Source organism: Spodoptera frugiperda, chromosome 8 (assembly GCF_023101765.2).
Source record: "Spodoptera frugiperda isolate SF20-4 chromosome 8, AGI-APGP_CSIRO_Sfru_2.0, whole genome shotgun sequence".
Taxonomy (NCBI): Eukaryota; Metazoa; Arthropoda; class Insecta; order Lepidoptera; family Noctuidae; genus Spodoptera; species Spodoptera frugiperda.
Window position 1 is genome coordinate 1,433,076 of NC_064219.1, and position 22,091 is coordinate 1,455,166.

At 40.7% G+C, this 22,091-nt stretch overlaps 1 protein-coding gene across 1 annotated transcript; it reads right to left on the bottom strand.

The window, feature by feature from the left end:
• Positions 1-892: 892 nt before the first annotated feature.
• LOC118275635 (DNA damage-binding protein 1) lies at positions 893-21,499 on the bottom strand. Its single transcript, XM_050695469.1, has 23 exons — positions 21,310-21,499; positions 20,081-20,229; positions 19,567-19,832; positions 19,260-19,359; positions 18,712-18,817; positions 18,528-18,610; positions 18,076-18,229; positions 17,442-17,663; positions 16,773-16,935; positions 16,450-16,558; positions 15,962-16,146; positions 15,114-15,265; positions 13,927-14,098; positions 13,444-13,587; positions 12,845-12,968; positions 8,633-8,834; positions 4,464-4,597; positions 3,943-4,068; positions 3,316-3,465; positions 2,784-2,914; positions 2,183-2,349; positions 1,491-1,717; positions 893-1,050 (listed from the first exon to the last, which is right to left on the bottom strand). The coding sequence occupies exons 1-23, from the start codon at positions 21,368-21,370 to the stop codon at positions 967-969; spliced, it is 3,411 nt and encodes a 1,136-aa protein (XP_050551426.1). The 5' UTR covers positions 21,371-21,499; the 3' UTR covers positions 893-966.
• Positions 21,500-22,091: the final 592 nt, after the last annotated feature.

The window sequence follows — 22,091 nt, forward strand, 5'->3', positions numbered from 1 at the left end:
GTTAGTGGTCTCGAATTTGTTTCCTTTTTCCTCAGAGGAATAGGGGCCGATAGGAGGCCGTTCAAATATTACTTAAGCATATTTATTACAATTATTTACGCTGTCCCCCTAGACAGCTAAAGTAAGCAACCCTCTTACCCCTCCCCCCATGCTTAGTATGCATACGTAAACATTTTTCAATTCGGTTGGTTTTAAAGCGAGTACTTAAACTTGTGCGTATAAGGGTAAGGGTTTAATGATTTAAAAATCAAAAACGATATCACGGTAGCGTGGATTACTATAATTGTATTTAAGATAATCTTCATAATGAACAAGCGGTCACATCAGGTCAGCTTCAGAACTTAATTAGAAACGTGCGCATACGCACGCAAGTAAAGGTGGATCCACACATTGCGAGGCAAGCGCTCCGCACGCGCGAGGGCGAGCCAACGTATGTCGGCAAATGCTTCAAGATCAAAGTGCCTCAGTGCGAGCATTACGTTACGTGTGGACGTAACCGCGCATGCACGTTCGAGCCGTGCGCGTACAATATCAATGGCTCGACCCGAGCATAATATATGTTGGTATAATTTGTCAAGACGCACGCCTCAAGCCGAGGCATGCGTTGTGCGCCGTGCGGAGCGCATGCTCGTAATGTGTGGAACCTTTAGAATTTTAAAATGTATGCCCACTTATTTCCCTGATTGGGAATATTATTATTTTATGGTATAAGCCGGTAAACGAGCAGACGGATCGCCTGATGGTAGGCAATCGCCGTCGAAACACCAGTGGCATTACAAGTGCGTTGCCGGCCTTTTGGGGGTTAGGAATTTAACTATTTAAAGGTTGTTGGGAATCAGGGATTGGAAAGATTGGAAATGGGGGTAATACTAATTTGTAATGAAAACACATGTATTTGGAAGTACATAAAGGTATTTATTATAATATAATTATTATTAATCGGTACAAACTATAAGATAACGGTTTCTAATGTATCCTCGTGAGATCCTCGACTATTTTGATGAGGTCGTCTACCGTCGCATCGCGCATCATTCCGCCGCCGTCGTCGATCTGGAACAATACATACTTGTCACTTACACCGCTTATTCAGTGATAACACAAAGTTTGGTATTATGCCCGGTATATGGTAATAGTCTCGCCTTTACTTAAATCCAATCAGGCATATTATTAATAGGTTTATCGATTTTAATTGTGAAATTAAGACTGTCTATATCTAGGAAACTATAGTTTTCTTTTTCTTTTCCTCTAATCTTAACATCTTCTGATTTGGTTCGTTGCGGGATCCAACACAGTCAGTCATGTCCCTGGGACGCGCCGGACTTCAGTGTTCCGGTTTTCATGGTTGTATCTACTGTAAATCCTGGCTTACAAGAGTTGCAGCGGTATGGGAGATTGTGGCGGGCTTGTCCCATTAAAAAAAAATGTCTATATCTAGGAAGGAATCTACAGACATATAGGTTATCTACCGAAAGTAGAAAGTAAGTACACACCTGTAAACCCTGCACCGTCTCCTGTTGCATTTCCCTGGAAAGGTCTAGGAAGCTCTCTATGAGGTCTCCATCGATGAAACCTTCAGCCGGCTCCGTCTTAATATCCGTGTTGAAGGACCGCCAGAATGAATGCGGGACCTTGCCCACCGACTTAATGGTATGTGTTAACCTCTCTTCTAGTTGATGTAAAAATTCATACAATTCTGGCGCTAATTGCACTACTAAACCTGTGGGAAGAAGATATGTTGTGTTATTTCAAATCAAGTCCTTATATTCATATAGCAAGGTTTCAGGGCTTTAGTAGATAGGTTCATTGGACTCAATAAGTTCAGGGAAAACGAGTGTGTAATCAAGTAATTTTGGTTTTTCTTAGTCACAAGCACATTATAAACCTTCTGAACCTAGTTGTGAGGCAGTGGATAAGTTAATGTGTCAGTTGGTTTGGTAAGTGAAAGCTACACTTTGAAACGAGCACCTAGCTTCACTGACAGACAGACTAACAGACAATTCAATTTGACGTTTCAAAAGTGCCTAATTAAGGATTAATTGGAATAAATGCTTTGACTTTAACTTTAAATATGGCAATAAGTGAGTCAGGGAATATGCTTTGGATGAGAAAGTGCAGCAGTATATGAGAGTGAATCTGTGAGTAACTGTAACACATTAGGTAAGAAGATGGTGTGTCTACGTACAGATAGATCCGGTGACGGTGGCGAGCAGCACGGGGTTGTGTACGGGCGCGGCGCTGTCGGCGTGCTGCGCGACCAGCGAGCCGGCGCGCATCACGTTGACCATGTCTCCCAGGTGGAACTGCCCCATGTACGACATCTGCTGGCGCTCCTCGTCTGTCGTCGCCGCACTGGAACGGACATTATAGATGTGGTGACCGCATCTAGGCAACGAAGTGTCAAGCGCCCTCCAGCTAGGTGGAGTGACGATATTAGCAGCTACTATTAGTGATTGCATTAGAAGAGCTGTAACTCGAGGTTAGTGGCGTGCGATTGCAGAGGCCGCAGCAGTAGACGAACACGATGATTATGATCTAATCATATCATTTTTTTCTAATTTGTTTTAAACTGCACATGCATCATAGTTATAATCATAGAAGAAATTATTTACAACTTTTAAACAAAACCCAGTCATGGAACATCTGTCATTCATCATTATAAATGCGAAAGTAACAATCTGCAATGTTTTCACGATTAAATTACTAAACCCTTATTAACGACTTAGATCATATCATATATTAGAGAGGCAGACTAATAAACTAATTTATATAGAGTGATAACTCACCTGTCCTTTTGGCACACAAACAAGTTGAAACTATTCTCAGCACCTAGGAAGGTGTCGTCATCCAATATCTCGATGGCGGTCATCCAGTTCGGGCTGTAGTCTCGAGCTATTTCTTCAAAGCTACCTTCCATCTGCGAAATGTTGTTTCATTAGTAATAACTACAATTTTTGTTCTTATTTTGTGGTGCCACTGACGTAAATGATACAGCCAAAGTTATTAGCTTTTATTGGCGAAATTAAATCGAAATTTGTTACTAGATGTCAGCTTAAATTGATATTTTGTGTTGTATCTACGGCCCCTGACTTTGAATCCTTATAATCTTCAGACTTACAGTTTTTATTTTTGGTTTTTTTAAAATTCTCAGTAGTAGCACAACTTATAAGACACTTTAAAAAGTGGGTGTACATTGTACAGTGGCATGTAATGCCATAATATGTATATCTGCCTACCGCTTCCGGGATAAAAGGAGACACCTACTAAATCAACAAACTTACTCCAGTAATATATTAAAATACATAGAATAGAACAAACCTGCTTATATTGCAACAACGACATGGACCGCATGAGGTCTCCGACAAGGATGAAGTCACCCTTCACTTTGAGGTACAAAGCGACGATGTTGTTAAAGTGACTACATTCAAGCCGCAACTCCTTCTCTGAAGTCCATTCGAAGAGGCGGACCTGGGGGGACAAATATCCGTAATGAAAACATATTGTACACCTGATTGTATTCAATCTATGTAATTACTCTCGTGAATTTTCGGGTTATATATCAGAGTCGGGTAAAGTACTACTTGCATTTTAATTGTAATTTATCATAGTGTGAAATCTGAAATCGTGCTTGATTTATGATTTTTTTATGGGTTGGATATCAGCGATTGACTTCTCCCGCCTTGGATGAGGCGAGAGGAAGTGTCAGATTTTTACTGACTAAAAACCACCCCGTTCCTACTCCTGCTTTTCGAGCTGGAGCCCCGGTAAATCCGCTAAGTAGTCCGCAGCTCCGAGCTCGCTTTATGGTCCCATAAGTCCCATTATGTATTGAAAACTATAGACTGACGTTATAAAAATTTTTGTAGTAAAAATGTACACTGAAGGATTAGGTAATTTTAAAGTTTTCGTATAACTAAGTAGATAAATAAATAAAGCGTAACTCACCGTACTATTTATGGTTGCGAGCAGTTTGCCATTAAATTCGACTAGTGTGTAGCATCCTCCTTTGATCTCCTTCTCTGCGATCTGCACCAGCTTGCCTTCCGACCAGTGGAACAATAGGATCCTGCCCTGTTACATATTGTTGCTTATTAGTTATAATATATGTATAGCGGAAATTAATAGGCGACCTCAAACCAAAATCTCTAGTTTAATCTGGATCAAGTTTTGACAGAAATTGCATAGAAAGAGTTATTTTTTATTTGAGATGCAATGTTGTATTTTACAATTTGTATAAAACGAAAAATACAGTATAACTAGTACGATTATAATACAATTTGGTACGGTATTTCTTTATACAAATCGATTATTCCTAGGAGTCAGATTGTACCGATTCGAAAGCAGTTGAAAATCAGTCAGATTGTTCAAAACATCACGATATTTCAAACGTAAAAGGTCCTTATCAATTTGATCAGAACAGAAAAGGTTACTCGAGGTCACATATTCTAAATGTTTAGTTACCATACCTGTTTGGGTTCCGACTCCTCCGGGTTAAGTAGTGCAGTGCCGAGTGCGTAGTAATGGTTGGGGTCGTCGCCCAACTTGCAGGACACGAGCGACATCGCGAACTCATTCGTCATCAGCTGGTGCGCGTGTAGCACTGTGGGAACAAAGGAGTGCTCATGTTAATGTGGTGAGGTTAGTACATTAAGTTTCACTGACGGACAGACTTAGTACCTAGTTTTTACTGACGATGATGGACAGACTGACAGATTATTATTTATTTCTGTATTTGTTGATGTTTCAAAAGTACCTACTTAAGTTGTAATTGGAATTAATAATATGACTTTGACGTTGTGATATAGTAGCTTTTGTTTAGCCACTCTAACGTCCGGCCCGCGCGACCGTTTATCTCTCTAACGTCCAGCCGCGCACGGCATCCGAACCGCGCGCGACTCGCAAGTTCGTCGTAACAAAAAACCTATATAGCTCCTGAACCGTAATGCCTAGAATAAAGAAAAGAATACCAAAAAAAAGATAGAAAAATACTCTACAATCTTAACGATTTTTTTAAATCTTTAGTTAATCTTTAAAATACAATAAAACGGGTTAAACATGAAACACAGAAAAAAAACAGAATTATTTCTACCTTTTTAGAATATGCGGCACAACTATTGCATATTTTATCAATAAAATATTTTTACAACAAACTAGACTCATTACCCTTTCTTTTGATGTATATATGATTATATTCGGTTAACTCTAAGTATTGTAATTAAATCGAAAGAAAACACTACTCGTAATTTTACACATCAAAAAACCTGAGGAACACATTGACATTATTATGGAATCTTCAATGAATTTAGTATATTTCTCTTTGAAAAATGTATTATTTTGCTTATTACGAAATGTATTTTGATATTTTATATACTATTGTAATGCAAAGTATGTAAAATATGTATAAACAAAACTAAAAGTAGCCAACACCATACGACCGGCCATTTTTTTCGAAACAATCGTTTGAAGTTAAAATTAGACTAGATTTATCAGCTAAAACTGTGATATTTATACATCATCGTAAAGCACAAATCTTCTAGTTTATTTTGATGTATAACACTTGCAAGATAAATTAAACAAAACTGTAGTATTTACGACATAATTGTTGGAACTCACAAAAACACTTCACAACACGAGTCAACTAACTTTAAAAATTTATATTTTGTTTGTCAAAGCATATTACAACGCCATGTCTTATTTTTTCGTCGAACAATTTATTCAGCTGTATAGATAATCAGTCAAAACTCACCAAACAAGACCGTATTTTAAACTAGAGGGAGTTAAACAGAACTAGTCGCTTTGGATACTATAGTATCCATGGACGTATGACGCTCCTTTTTTTGGATACCGCGCTATCCATGGACGTTAGAGTGGTTAGGCTGATCATAAATTTGTGATTCTAAAATATTGTTTTTGTAAATGTATTGTTTATATACAGGGTTAAAGGGTAAGTCGACCTAAATCCTTTAAGACGTGATAGTCTACATCATTCCTGACTGATTTGACCATGGGACCCCATATCCCAAACTTAACCGTTTTCAAATTATCGGCATTTTAACTTTTTTGATAAAATTTCCCATTTTTTTGGCTATTTCTCCCTTGTTTTGTCTTTGGTGGCTAAATTTTGTTTTGTTTTTGCTTTTTTGTGTAGTAGATTAGTTGCTTTATTATTTAGAAAACTAAAACTGTAAATAACTGTACCAACTGAGTCGTAGCAGACGATCGAATGTTAAAAAAAGTAAATAAATTTGTGATAAGTTGTTTTTCTTTGTAAGATATTTAAAAAAAGTCTATGACAACTGTTCTGCAAATGTGCGTTAAAATATCTACAATTCTTCAGCTTTCTGATAAGGTATAACATGATAGGGAATAATTTGAATTCTTTGCCAAAACATCGATGAAGTACTACAAGGTAGTAATAAGAATATCGATATTTAAGCTTCAAATTTAACTTGAGTCAGATAACAAAATAAAACAAACTGGTTCACTTCACTTCAGAAGGAGTGTCAGGGAGTGGCTTTTTTTTGAGTGGAGAAAATCATCCAATGACTTCTCCCACCTTGGGCGAGGCGAGAGGGAGTGTCAGACTCTTACTGACTAAAAACCACCCTGTTCCTTCTCCTGCTTTTCGAGCCGGAGCCCCGGTAAACCCGCTAGGTAGTCCGCAGCTCCGGATCAGGCATCAGCCCTACTGGGCTCCATCTGTGGTGGTCTGATGGCTCTTTGAGGAAGGAACAGGGTGGTTTTTAGTCAGTAAGAGTCTGACACTCCCTCTCGCCTCGCCCAAGGTGGGAGAAGACATTGGATGATTTTCTCCACTCAAAAAAAGCCACTCCCTGACACTCCTTCTGAAGTGAAGTGAACCAGTTTGTTTTATTTTGTTATCTGACTCAAGTTAAATTTGAAGCTTAAATATCGATATTCTTATTACTACCTTGTAGTACTTCATCGATGTTTTGGCAAAGAATTCAAATTATTCCCTATCATGTTATACCTTATCAGAAAGCTGAAGAATTGTAGATATTTTAACGCACATTTGCAGAACAGTTGTCATAGACTTTTTTTTAAATATCTTACAAAGAAAAACAACTTATCACAAATTTATTTACTTTTTTTAACATTCGATCGTCTGCTACGACTCAGTTGGTACAGTTATTTACAGTTTTAGTTTTCTAAATAATAAAGCAACTAATCTACTACACAAAAAAGCAAAAACAAAACAAAATTTAGCCACCAAAGACAAAACAAGGGAGAAATAGCCAAAAAAATGGGAAATTTTATCAAAAAAGTTAAAATGCCGATAATTTGAAAACGGTTAAGTTTGGGATATGGGGTCCCATGGTCAAATCAGTCAGGAATGATGTAGACTATCACGTCTTAAAGGATTTAGGTCGACTTACCCTTTAACCCTGTATATATAGATTTTAAGAGTGGATAAAGTTTTTGCTAGGTTTACTATATTTAAGTGATCATTTCTGTTAATAATATTGGATACATCAACATTTTAAAACATTTTTTTAAAACACATATGCTCAGTATGAGAGTAGACGGAACAAAGAGTGTACCTTCGAAGGTGTGGTTGTCGAGTATGAGCAGGTTGTGCACCTCGAGGTCGAGTGCGTTGGGTGCGTGCTTGGGCTGCGGTATTGTCTAATATAATAAGTAGATGGAAGCAGTAGTTTACCTTCGAAGGTGTGGTTGTCGAGTATGAGCAGGTTGTGCACCTCGAGGTCGAGTGCGTTGGGCGCGTGCTTGGGCTGCGGTATTGTCTAATATAATAAGTAGATGGAAGCAGTAGTTTACCTTCGAAGGTGTGGTTGTCGAGTATGAGCAGGTTGTGCACCTCGAGGTCGAGTGCGTTGGGCGCGTGCTTGGGCTGCGGTATGGTCTAATATAATAAGTAGATGGAAGCAGTAGTTTACCTTCGAAGGTGTGGTTGTCGAGTATGAGCAGGTTGTACACACCTCGAGGTCGAGTGCGTTGGGCGCGTGCTTGGGCTGCGGTATTGTCTAATATAATAAGTAGATGGAAGCAGTAGTTTACCTTCGAAGGTGTGGTTGTCGAGTATGAGCAGGTTGTGCACCTCGAGGTCGAGTGCGTTGGGTGCGTGCTTGGGCTGCGGTATGGTCTAATATAATAAGTAGATGGAAGCAGTAGTTTACCTTCGAAGGTGTGGTTGTCGAGTATGAGCAGGTTGTGCACCTCGAGGTCGAGTGCGTTGGGTGCGTGCTTGGGCTGCGGTATTGTCTAATATAATAAGTAGATGGAAGCAGTAGTTTACCTTCGAAGGTGTGGTTGTCGAGTATGAGCAGGTTGTGCACCTCGAGGTCGAGTGCGTTGGGTGCGTGCTTGGGCTGCGGTATGGTCTAATATAATAAGTAGATGGAAGCAGTAGTTTACCTTCGAAGGTGTGGTTGTCGAGTATGAGCAGGTTGTGCACCTCGAGGTCGAGTGCGTTGGGTGCGTGCTTGGGCTGCGGTATGGTCTAATATAATAAGTAGATGGAAGCAGTAGTTTACCTTCGAAGGTGTGGTTGTCGAGTATGAGCAGGTTGTGCACCTCGAGGTCGAGTGCGTTGGGTGCGTGCTTGGGCTGCGGTATGGTCTAATATAATAAGTAGATGGAAGCAGTAGTTTACCTTCGAAGGTGTGGTTGTCGAGTATGAGCAGGTTGTGCACCTCGAGGTCGAGTGCGTTGGGTGCGTGCTTGGGCTGCGCGGCGGGCGCGCCGCTGACGCAGGCGGCCGCCGTGGACGCGCACGACCGCACGGCCACGGCCGCGGACCCGCCGCCCGCCGACCACTCCAACTTGTCCACGCGCATCGTTATCACGCCGAACGTCTGGGAATACATGCTACCGGTTACTTCTTTTATCAAAGCTTCATGCACATAAATGCACTTAAAGTGGACTCAATTCCATAAGCATTATCTACAAATCTAAAATCTAAAGTCAATACAATGAACTTTTGTGGACTAGCAATGAATTCATATCGTAGAACATGGATATATGAATAAACTATGGGTTACTACTAGTTTTTTTTCTTTTTTTTTTGTAATGTTAAATGGGCCGACGTTTGGCCGCTATCTCGCCTGATGGTAAGTGATGATGCGGCCTACGGTGGAGCACGTTTGCCCATAAGCAACCTATTCACTCGGGCTTTGAAGACACTCAGGTTATACCCATCAGGAAACACAGACTCCGGCAAGGAGTTCCACTCCCTAGCATTTCGCACAAGGAAGCCTGAAGCGAAGCGTTTCGTGCGTGTGGGTGGGATATCCACGATGAATCGGTGACGCCTCGCCGATTGTTTTGTGGTTCGATGATGAAGGACTAGGAGGAACCAAGTTGTGCAATTCCCCCGCACACTCTCCGAAATGTATCCGGTAAAAAATGGAAAGGCTTGCGACCTTGCGCCTGTGTTCAAGACTTTGAAGCCGGGCCTCCACAAGCGCATCATCATTGATGAGCTTCTTGGCACGCCTTTCAATGTGTTCGAGCGCATCCAGCTGGTATTTAGCCGAGCCGTCCCAAAGGTGAGAACAGTACTCCATACATGACCGAACCTGCGCTTGGTACAGGCTCAGCAGTTGTTTCGGTGTGAAGTACCGTCTCACCTTCGAGAGGATACCCAACTTCCTACCAGCCAGATGCGTTACGCCAAGAAGCTCTAGATGATCCGATATTGGAACGGATACATTTCGGAAAGTAGGAGCCAGCGGAAATTGACTCCGTTTGGCAGAGAATAGACACGCCTGGGTTTTGGTAGCGTTGAACTTGACCAAGTTGGCGTCACCCCAATCGGAGACCGCCTTCAAGGACGAGTTCAACCGTTCGACCATGGATTCTCTTAGAGACCGGATCTGTGTTCCGCTAGTCCGCGCATCGGACACATACCTTTCAACAACTGTGCTGTCATCTGCATACCCAAAGATACCGGGCTTAAATAGGTCGTTGATGTGCAGCAAAAAGAGCGTTGCTGAAAGTACTGACCCCTGAGGAACTCCGGCGTTGATGCCAAATTGGTCTGACGAGCAGCCATCGATGACTACTCGAATTGACCGATCCCTCAGGAAGTCTGCAATCCATCTGCACAGATCAGCGGGAAGTCCATATGCAGGAAGCTTGCCGATAAGGCTGTCGTGCCACACCCTGTCAAAGGCCTTAGATATATCGAGCGAGACCGCTAATGCCTCCCCGTGCTTCTCGATGGCCTCGCTCCAAATGTGAGTGGCATACGCAAGAAGGTCCCCAGTAGATCGGTTGCGGCGAAACCCATACTGCCGATCGCTGAGGAGGTCGTTACCTTCAAGGTATGCCAGGAGCCTGTTGTTAAGCACACGTTCCATACTCTTGCAGAGTATGGACGTGACCGAGATAGGTCGGTAATTATTAGGGTCGGCACGACTACCTTTTTTGGGCACAGGCTGCACGTTGGCCAGCTTCCATGCAACCGGCACTTGACCCGTCTCCAAGGAAAGGCGAAACAGACGTGTCAGGATTGGAGACAACTCAGGCGCACAGGTTTTTAAAACCACGGCTGGGATTCCGTCGGGTCCACTGGCCTTGTTCACGTCGAGATTACGCAACGTCTTATACACCTCCTTCTGTCGGATGCGAATTTTTGACATTTTCGTCTCGCATACGTTATGTCTCTACATATTCGTGTAATTCGAAGAAGGAGGTATAGCGCCACCAGTATCAAGACGTGAAGACACCGCAAATAGAGAAGCAAACAAGTTTCGCTTTCTCCACTGCGGTGTGAGCCAGCGTCCCGTCAGACCCCAGGAGAGGCGGCGGTGAGGGGCGGCAGAAGTTCGATTCAACCGCCCTGGCCAGGGACCAAAACGCTTTACTGCCCGCTGGGTAGGAAGCCAGTTTGTTCCCTATTCGGCCAATGTGGTTGAACCGAGCCATCCGCAATGCCTTTTTGCATGACTTGGCAGCCCGGTTGAAGGCTCTCTTCTTCTGAGGAGTGTCGCCAGCCTTACGGTGCCTGGCATCCGCCCATGCCAAGTATGCCGCATGCTTTCGCGCTTCAGCACGTCCGCAGTCGGCATCAAACCATGGACGAGTGCCACCGAAAGATGCTGCGTCCGAGAATGGGATGTAGTATTCCATGCCCTGAAGCAGCACCCCCGCTACGGCTGACGGGTCACTGGATGAGAAGCAAACAGGCCGCCAAGGATAGGATGCAAAGAAAGATCGCATCCCATCCCAATCTGCTGACTTGTACCACCACATCCGCCGAGATCCTCTGGCTAGGATCCTGCGGGGAGTGTGTGGATACAGATTTCACCAGACAGTGGTGACAGTGGAGCTACCCAGGGGTGATGAAACTGACACTGAGTAGCTGTCTGGATCAGTTGTCAGCAGAAGGTCTAAGCAGTTGGTAGTTTGCGTATCGACATCAGGCACCCTTGTGGCCTCATGGACCAGCTGGGTCAGGCCAAGCGTCAGCGCAAGCTTACGCATCTCCCTCCCAGCATGGTCAGTGCACTGGTATGGGAACAGCCACTCCTGGTGATGGGCGTTAAAGTCCCCCAGTAACACCAACTGGGCCGAAGGGTACCTCCGCCGAGCCGCATCCGCCGCCTCCTCAAGGTATTGCGCTAATCTGGTCGTCTCCAAATCTCCGCTGTGCGACCGATAGACACAGGCATAGAGAATTTTCTCCATGTCTGTGTCCACCAGTATCCACAATGTAGAGTAACAGGGATCTTCAAAGTCTCGGAGACGCCGGTAACAGACGCCGTCTTGGACGTATAGGCATACGCCTGCGCGGGGAACGAAATTGCGCTCCAGGGAAAAGTTCAGGTATGATACGTCCGACGGACATCTGATCTGGGTCTCCGAGAGAAACAAGAGCGTGGGGTTCTCGGTCTCTAGATGGTGATGGACCGCATTGAGATTTGAGTGCAAGCCTCGGATGTTAGAGAGGTGCACTTTGAGGGAGAGGGAGTGCAGCCGCTGTTTAACCCTTTTCTTTGCTCTTGTTTTCATGGAAGGAGTGTGAGGTTGCTGAGAGGATGGCAGTGAAATGTTCCTCCACACAGGCGACCCCAGACGCGCACTGCAGTTAGCTACATCAATGGGAGGCCAGTTTTTCACTAGATGGCGGGGCAGCCTTTCACGTGTGGCTAGCACGCTAATTGGGCCCCCAACTATCTGCGGTCGGCCAGCGGTGCACCGTGCCTCGGATCCCGCTACCCTCCGCGACTGGCCACCCGATGAAGCTACACCAGCGCGCGCCAGATCGGTCTACCCATAGTGGAACAAACACTTCGACCCATCCTCTCATACGGCTTCACCGAACATCGTGGCGGGACACGGTTTTGCTCGGTGGGTGGTCATAATGCCGTCGGCCGAAGCCTACCACCAAAGTGTCACCTGGTTAGCACCACCCGGAGGCCACGTGTAGGGGTTCATTTTTATGGGTGCTCTCCTACGGACGAGGGTGACTCAGCCTCCTAAAAGGCTAGTCTACCAATACAGCCACTTACTAGCTTACTACATCTAAAAAATAAGTTAAATTATAAAACCTTAAGATAGCATGAGCAATTCTATGTTGCAAAACTTTATACGCAGATAAAAAATCGTAACATTCAATTATTGGGCAATTCTCCAAGTATGAACCTAGCCTAGTCAGAAAAATCGGATCCTTCTACGGATCTTAGCAAACATAATACTAAAAAGGAATAGCACTCTTAAAACATATAAAAATGTCTTTAAAATATGTTATCTAATCAAGTTTAATTTGATCTCATGAAGCTTGATAACACCATTATAAACTACTTTCTTCAATTAACCTGAATAACCATATAATTAACTACATTTTACACTAGTATCTCACCTGCGAAGCCTCTTGGTACGCGATCCGCCGCGGCGTCTCTCCCAGTGGTACAGTTCGGATGTGCAGCTTCTGTATCTCGTCGATAGTGCCTATTGTCACCGTACTGTCTGTCGCTAGCGCCAAACTACAACGTACAATCATTTTGTTAGTAAATGATGATATGACAGTCCAATGGACGCAAAGTATCTTCGATGACAAGTTCTTTTATGTGGCCAATAGCTTCTGCCAGCAGTTTCACCCGCGGTCCCGTGGGATAAAAAGTAGATTATTTGTTACTCTAGACCATAATCTACCCCTGTTCGATCCGTGATTGAGTAACAAAGATACACACAAACACATAAACTTTCTCATTTATAATATTGATAAGATTTGATTCTATAGTCTTTTATCTAAACAGTGCACATATCGACAGCCCGTGACAGTCCACTACTGGACTATGGACATAGTATTAATTTGTCATAGATAATTTACACGCTTGGTAGGATAACAATCCCGGAAAGAGTAAAGGTAATGAAAATGCATTTCTCTTAAAATAATCATAACACTCTGGCCACTCTCAATGTGCCAAAATCAATCATCTTTTTCATTCATACACTAACCTGTCCGGGTAAGCCTGAGCATTGAGTGAGCACATGTGTGTGACCTCCTTCAGGTTCACGTTGGAGAACACGAGCTTGTGGTTCGACGAGAATATCACCGTCGGACGGTCCGAGCACGCGAATATATTCGTTGTCGATAGCGACCTGCGAAACAAATTACATATTTATCAAGTCGTGATATCTAATTAAACGAAAAACGTAAAAAATCGGCTTAGTAATCGAACGAAAACATGCATCATAAAATACATGGTGGCCTTGTTTAAATACATTTGATGGGTCGACGTTTGGCCACTGACTTCTCTGGTGGTAAAAACTGTAAGCAATGATGCCTAAATTAAATTTTGTTTAAAATGGTATTAAAAAATAAAAATAGTAAGACCTTTCATTATGTACAAAATATCTGACGCTCATTGATTACTACTGAAAACTGAAACTTTGCATTAAATACCAAATCACCAATAACAAAAACGACAATACCCATACCTAAAACTCCTAAGCACAGTGGGTTGTGTGCCGAGCGTGACTTTCTTCTTATTGGTAAGTACTCCGGTCTCCTGGTCCACTGTGAAGTAGAACATGGACCCGTCTCCCAGCGCACACAGGAGGTAACACACGCCTTCTAGCACGCAGATCAGGAGCGAGCGGGGAATTATTTCTGGAACAAACATTTCGTTTATTTAAAAGCATGTTCTTGTGTATGTAAATGTGTGATTATAGGAAAAAAGGACGATATTTAGGTATCCGTTTAAAAAATCAATTTACACTAGAGTAAGGCAGTTGTCCCACCGGCAACGATTAACGAGTAACGAGTAGAGCTAGAACTAGAAACGAGTTAGCGAGACGCGTGGCGCGAGTGCATAGTTCCGATATTTGTGTAGCTCAGCTATAAGCGAGTGTGCGAGTGAGGCGGGCGATTACTCGCTCACTGTAGAAAAATGACCATTAGTCCGGTCATTATACGATATTGAAATAACAAAAATTCCGACAGAGCTGAATTTTGGTACAGACCTTTATTTTACTATAAAGATTAAAAATTTAAAAGTCCCCATCGATCCCATATGTGCTTCAAAAGTTATTCGAGGTCAAAGTTCAAAATTTTAGGTTTTTTGAGTTTTTCTCAAAAACTGTAAGTTTTTTCAAAAAAATACCTCAGACCAAATTTGTAGATCTCAAAATTCTCTACAAAATGGTCCTTATAAGTTTTTCTATAAGTATTACCGTTTCTAAGATAGATTCGTGTGTCCCCACACACATTTTTCCACTTTGGAAGCGTCTAACTTTCAAACGATTGATTTTGACAAAAAGTGGTTTTAGAAACCTTAATGTCTTTTTTAAAGACCTATCCATAGACACCCATCACGGATATGTAAGCTGAAAAAAAATTTTTTTGAATCGGTTCCATGTATGGAGTGCCCCCTTTACTTTTTAAATTTATAAATTTTTATTCAAAATCGAATAGCGGTTACCGAAATACACCATCTTACAAAGTTTCAACTATGTAGGCCCAACAGTTTCGGAAATAAATGTCTGTCCGTCCGTCCGTCCGTCCGTCCGTATGTCACAGCCTGTTGGGCCACGAAACTGTTTATTATTTCCGAAACTGATTCGGAGCCAACACTAATCTTATTGGAAAAAAGAGTAGAAAATACAAAGTAACATAGAAATCTTACCTCCGGAAAGTTTCTCAGTATGTAAAGGCCTAAGGTCTGGTAGTTTGAGTACGCGGACAGAGATGTCGGTCCACAGTCCGACGCCCAGCAGTGCCTCGTCCCCGCCGGGGCCCAGGTCCAGGCACGCCACCTCCTCCTCCATACATACCTCGCTAGGGACAAGAGATTTGTATTACATACTAGCAAACCTGGCGAATTCCGTTTCGCCACCAATGATTTTCCCTGATTTCCTGCTTTTCTCTTGAATTTTCTTTGCTATAAACGTCACGGAGCCCGAGGCCTTTCCAACGAATTTAAAACCGTGAAAATTGGTTCTTGCATTCTGGAGTTATAGGATCAGGAAGGAAAACCCGACTTATTTTTATATTATAGAATAATAAGTTAATATAAATAGCTTGTGATGGTGCACTGGATTACAGGCTTCTTCTATGGAAAAGTGTTTGCCACTCTAATCAAGTAGGGTTGGTGGTCGCAGTTTAAAAATTGAGTGGTTTCATCTATAGGTAATCACTGTTGAACAAAATCCTCTTCTCACACGGAGAATGTTTAATCACACAATTGCTCAATTCGGGTTGGCGATTTTAAACTTATAATTAGAATTATAAGCACAGGTCTCACGATGTTTTTCTTTAGTATTGGTCAGTAGTGTCTAAATAATCTTAGAAAGTACACATAACTTGGAAAAAGTCACTTTGGCGCTTGCCTTTGGTATGTTTCGGACCCGCACTCTCTTGTACGAGAAGTGCGGGTCCGGGGCGTCTTAAACCTTCGGGTCACTACGACATTTTAACCGAGTGGTGTTTAAGTATTTGAAAATAAGCACCTGAAAACTAGTAAACTGTACTTACGCTTTGAGCTCGAGCGCGCCGTCTTGTATGGCGACGAGGTAGACGCGGGGCCCGGCGGCGGCGACGACGGTGGCCGGCCCGCACGCCACCACGGACAGCCCGCGGGCCCCCGACACCACCCACTCCGCGGATAGCTTCCAGCCCGAGGGGGACCGACCGATCAGCCGGATACCTTCGTCTGTCACCTATGGAATAAAAACGAGACGAGTTATAAGTATTTTAGTCCTATATGTCATAAATAAATATCTTTTCACGGTATAGTAAGAGACTTCTTTTTCTTCTCCTCTAATAACATCTTCTGATTTGTTTCGTTGCGGGATCCAAGACAGTCATTCATTTCCCTGGAACTGGACTTCAGTGTTCCGGTGTTTTCATGTTTGTATCTACTGTAGATCCTGGCTTACAGGAGTTGCAGCGGTATGGGAGGTTGTGGCGGGCTTGTCCCATTAAAAAAAAGTAAGAAAATAAAAGAAAACTAGATAACTTACTTGAATCAGTTGATTATGGCAGACGTTGCCGGTGAAGAAAGTTTGTCGGTCCGCGACAAAACCTTTGATTTCAGTCTCTTCCACCTCTTCTCCGTTCAAGGTTAGCACTCTGTAGCAAAAGACAAACATTATTCATAATTAAAAATATATTTTTTACTTGAAAACAAATAAATTTGATATTAACTCCTAATTTTGGCATTATAGTATTATAATTATGCTTTATTCTATTACACTAACGACTTTTAAAAATAAATCTTTGAGAATTAGTAAATTCAGTCTCATTTGATGTCAATTTTGACTTTCAACTTAACATTTATGCTTACCTAGTCTGTCCCACGAAGGCCAATACAAGTGTGTCATGGTAGGTAGAGTTCTCAGCGAGCGTGAGTGCCCACATGCCTTTAATGCCGGGCAGGTCGATGGACGCCTGCTCCTGTATACCGATACCGTTGCGGATTATACGCAGCGAACCCATCTTGAACGCACCTGCAGACAATGTTGAAAGTTAAAAAAAATCCAGTGATTTAATATATGGTTATTATTATTAATTACAAGTTACTTCTCCAAACATTCCCAGTACTTGATTAAAATATACTCTGTGAGGAACTAAAAACAAATCTGCAATTATCAATTTGTTTGCGTAAAACTTAAAAACTACTAAATCTAATGCAACATGTTTATCTGGTTGAGTGATTCTTGAGAATATATTAAGTTAATTGTTGTGTTATCAGCTTACTAAGCAATAGCAGCGCGACAATCGCCGCGTCGTGTGTCGTGGAATGCTGCTCATGAATGTGAGCATCTAACTTGAAACTAGTCGAGTTCCTCGTCAAACAGTTACGTGAGTAAGCCGATAACATTATAATTAAATTAGTATGTCTCACGAAAGTTATAACAAAATATAGCAAGTGTACAATCTGTTAAGATGTAACTACATGAGGTAAGCTGCAGAAATGTAATACGTTAATATCATTATCTAAAACCAAACTTACCAGAACATGTAATAAGTTGATTCTGCCCCTGCCTCTCCAGGTCCACAACGCACATGTCTACGATGGGAGCGAGGCTGGTGAAGCTCTCCATGGGCTGTACATACTGACTGGCCTCGTCTCTCGACGCAGACAGTCGGACGAGGGCGGAGTCCCCTAGGCGAGACCCGATGAACACAACACCATTGTCCAGGTATGTCATGCATTCGGGGATTGGTATGTCTCCTGTAAATATGGTTGGTGGTTATTAGGCATATTTTGTACATTTTCTCTTGAGTGTTTATGCGATGCAGATTGCTAAACAGACTTAGAAATGTTTATGGTAACGAATACACCGATTATGTATAATGAAACTTGGTAGTTATACGCAATATATCAAGACAATAGCATAAAAACTACTCGCTTAAAGTATGTTTTGAAAATTATTGAGGTTACCGGAGGCCCAATTACACTCCTTCCTAATCTTCCCAATCCTTGCTTCCCCAGCAAACTTTAAATTCCTATCCCCCAAAGACCAGAAATGCAATTGTAACACCTCTGGTGCTTCCGGTGTTCATGGACGACGGAGATTGCTTTTCATCAGGTGATCCGTCAGCCCCTTTACTGGTGTACACAAAAATCTTAATTTTCCACTAACCTAATAGTTCTACTTTGAGATCCTTAACAGCCTGGGTGCCGTCCATCTTCTCCTGCAGCTCCAGCAGCAACATGAACAGTCGGCCCGCGATGTCGCCCAGCAAGTAGCGCAGCCCGCGCCCGTCCACGCGGCAGTAGCAGTTTATTGGAGTTAACTGAGGAAATAATGAAAATAAATCTTATTGGAACTTAGAAATAGAGTTCAGTAGAAAATCATTCACCATCTGTTTAGACTGCATCGCTCACATGCTTTATTATGAAGGGTACAATAGTTACTTTGTAAATTCACTTTCAGTCTCACTGACTATATTTATGCTAGGATTTGAAAGATTATTTTTGTGTTAGATAGACTATTTATATGTTATGAAACATCACGCCACGACCAATAGGAGCCGAGCAGAGCGAGTGAAACGGCGTAGGAGTATCTAGTAAAATAATAAATAAAATAACTACCTTAATTTGTGGAGGAGCGACGGCAACATAGCTCTGCCCGTCATGGTATACAATAGATTCTTGGCCTATCACAATAGCACCACCTAAAAAACATAGCACAAAATAATATTATTAAATATTCAATACTCAATATTGCACACAACGCCTTAATATGTATAGAAGCTAGACTATATCGCCAACTTACCTAAGGGGCTAGGCACTGGAATTAAAATTGAAGCCTCAGTCTCTACATTGTCCTGTTTCCATGGTATCTTCATAAATTCTTTTTCCCTTAAGTTTATTTCATGAGTCTGAAAAAAAAAAACATAAAAATAGTGATTTTCGCGCAAACTTGAATTTTATCTGAATTTCACAAGTGGAAATAGAGATGATGACGGGGTATGAAAATTAAAAATCTATTTAGTCCGTCAGTTAGGTAATGAAAAAATATTAGACACGTAATTTTTATATTGTCGTATAAGATAACAACATGTACTTAGATAAAAAGCGTTAAAGTTTAGGAGTGGGAGCAAATACGTCATTTCTACGTATAAAATGTACCTAGAAGTGACTTCATGCGATATTTCATATCGATATACCGTCGAAAGTATTCGTTTCCGTAAGAAAACAAAAAATACGTGTCTGAAATTTTAATATAATCTACAAGCTGGACATTAAAATAAAAAATATTGTGATGATTTGAGTAAATAATAGTAAATATTGTGTTAAAAACAAATATTAATTACAATTTACCTTAATGTGCCGTCCATTTAGATCCTGATGAATTAAAATTATAGTAGGATTGGAGCAACCATGTAAGAACTCTACATCATAAACATTCAGCTCATCGAGTCTGTAACAAGATACATATTATTTAACAAAATGAAGAAAAAAAACACACTGGTTAGTAAAATCTGTTACATGAGTAGTATAACAGTGACATAATTAAAATTATTACATTAAACAATATCAACAAGGTCCAAAAACTGATTAATTTCATAATAATTTGAAAAGACAAGAGAGTTTTTCAGTTCTTGTAAGTAAATAAAACTCTACAAACCTTAAACTAGCAGCTTTTAGCTCTGTAGAATCTTTATCCAAAGGAATAATTTTGAATAGACCGTCATACAGTCTCAGCCCAATCACTCTGGCTTGTGGGTCGATGACAGCGAGAATGCCGTTCTCTGAAGGCTTCCCGATCCTATCAGACACATTTCCATGAGCCCTGGTCACCACTTCTAGCTCACCACTAGCTGTAGTCCGCCATTCTAATATCATTGCATTGTATCTAGCTGTTAGAATGAACACTAGGTCTTTGTTCTCATACTGAAAATAAAAATAAAAAACATTTTATCAAAAAAATACTTTTTATTTAAATTAATAAATAATAAGTTAAAAAAAGCTTTCAAATGTTGATATTTGATCATTGGATAAAAACCCCATGAGAGTTTTTTAGGTAATTGACTTTGGAATTCATAAAAATGTGTAATATTTTCGTAAGATATCTTAGATAAAATAAAGTTATCATAGTATGACATGGAACAACTTGTAGGTGGGCACAAATATTAACTCACTGGAGGCCTGAACATCTTCATTTTGGCAACTCGTCCATACAAACCAACTTCCTTCATGGGGCGCAAACCCTCTGGAGTGACAAGGTACATCTCCAGGCGGGATACCTTCGCCACCAGGAGGTTCAGGTCCGTTGGTGACGTGAAGTTGCCTAAAAGAAGGGATTGATATAAAAGTCATGATTGTATTTAACAGAAATTGTTCATTGGGTGTAATTATTGTATTTAACCTATACATGATTGTGTCCTAAATTATTTACTTTCACAGTGAAAAGAAAACTATTGAAAGCAAATCCTCTGCAGTCAGTCCCTATGGCATTTACATAGTTTTTTTTTTCAGTTATTTACCCAGCATACATATATTGAATACATTAAATTGAACCTCTCTCAGTTTATATTCAAATATTTAATTAAGTTATAATTAATCAATTATTTTTAATAGACATTGGTTCTACAGGTATTCAGACTCATATCTTGAAAGAGGGAGCATCTTGAAATAATCATTTGCTGAGCAGACATAAAATCTAAAGATAGTAATCATATATTTTTGTGTAAACCTAAGAGTTTAGCTTTCCATTTATTTTGTGTTTAGGAAATTGGACCAGTACACTGTTTTTAGGCCTTATGGTGAATGAAATAGATGGACCAATAGTATGTCATGAGCTGACAAATTCTAATTCAAATGGTTTTATGTCTAATCTGTTAGTGGTATTTAAATAATCCCATATGGTGGTCAGATCACTCAGCATGTTGTAATAATTCAAAAATAAATTATTTTCATGTTTTTCTTTTCTATGATACGTAATAAATAACATTGAGCGGTATGACATCCATGAATAACCCTGAAGTTTACACTTCAATAAATTGTTTAATTTTGAACTGATTTTACGTTGTAGTTGTTATAAAAATTGTCCAGCGTAGTTTATTTTCAGACTAATTCATTATAATAAAGAATCATGGTGCAATCGCTGGATAATTTAGAGCGATAACACATTTGTTTTCGAAATACAGGCATGAGGACTCCGCGCAACAGCTTTCTTTATTCGATAAATACATTGAAATAATATACTGCAAGACAGTTTATACAAGCTGAAACACATTAGATCATACCGCATAGCCCTAATCGCCCGTCAAGTATAAAATAAAATGTATTTGTCTCAAAATAGCGCGAGACATATACTATTCAGTTTAACCTCAATGTGACAATAACATAGGCAAAAATGGACGTTTACCGGTCACACATGATATCACGGCAGTCGGTTTCTGTGCAGTAACTACATAGTTGTAAGCCATGGTGTTCTTCACTGTTCACACATCAATTTTACACAATTTATCCTTTACATAAAAACTTTTATTTGGCTAACCGCAAACAATTCGCCGATTTGGTCGCCACCACTAGTGTTGTGCCCGCATTTGTTACGATGATTGAGTTTAGTTGAAACCACAGATTAACAATTTAGTCGGAATGCAAAGTGAATACCTTGTATAGTCTGTGAAAATGTATGTGGTGAAATTGAACATGTATATAAAATCGACTAAAATAATTACAGGTTTTTACTAAAAACAATGTTTTGTGACCTGAAAATATTATTATGCTGAACAATAATTTTCCACGAGAAAATAAATCAGCAAAGAAATATTTTGTAGTTTTTATTCACGGAACTTTATTACTCGAATGTTTGCGGTAGTTAGATATTCGAATATACGAATACTATACTAAGTAGATGTAGAAATAAATATGTACCAACAATTCCTGTTTCATTTGTGATGTACCTATACTTCGTTTAAAATCTATTTTCTTATAGAAATAAAACTTTCAATAATATTATAGTTAAAATAATTAATTTGCTTAAAATTATAACTTCCGGTTAAATCCTTTATATGTTAAGGATATTTAAAAATAACGCCTATAAAATTCTTCAAAGTAAAATATATTAGAGCAAGCTTTTTGGTTCGAATTAACGAGGTGGACCAAGTTGCCCTATATTTTTAAAACTTTGTTATAAGCGTGGTT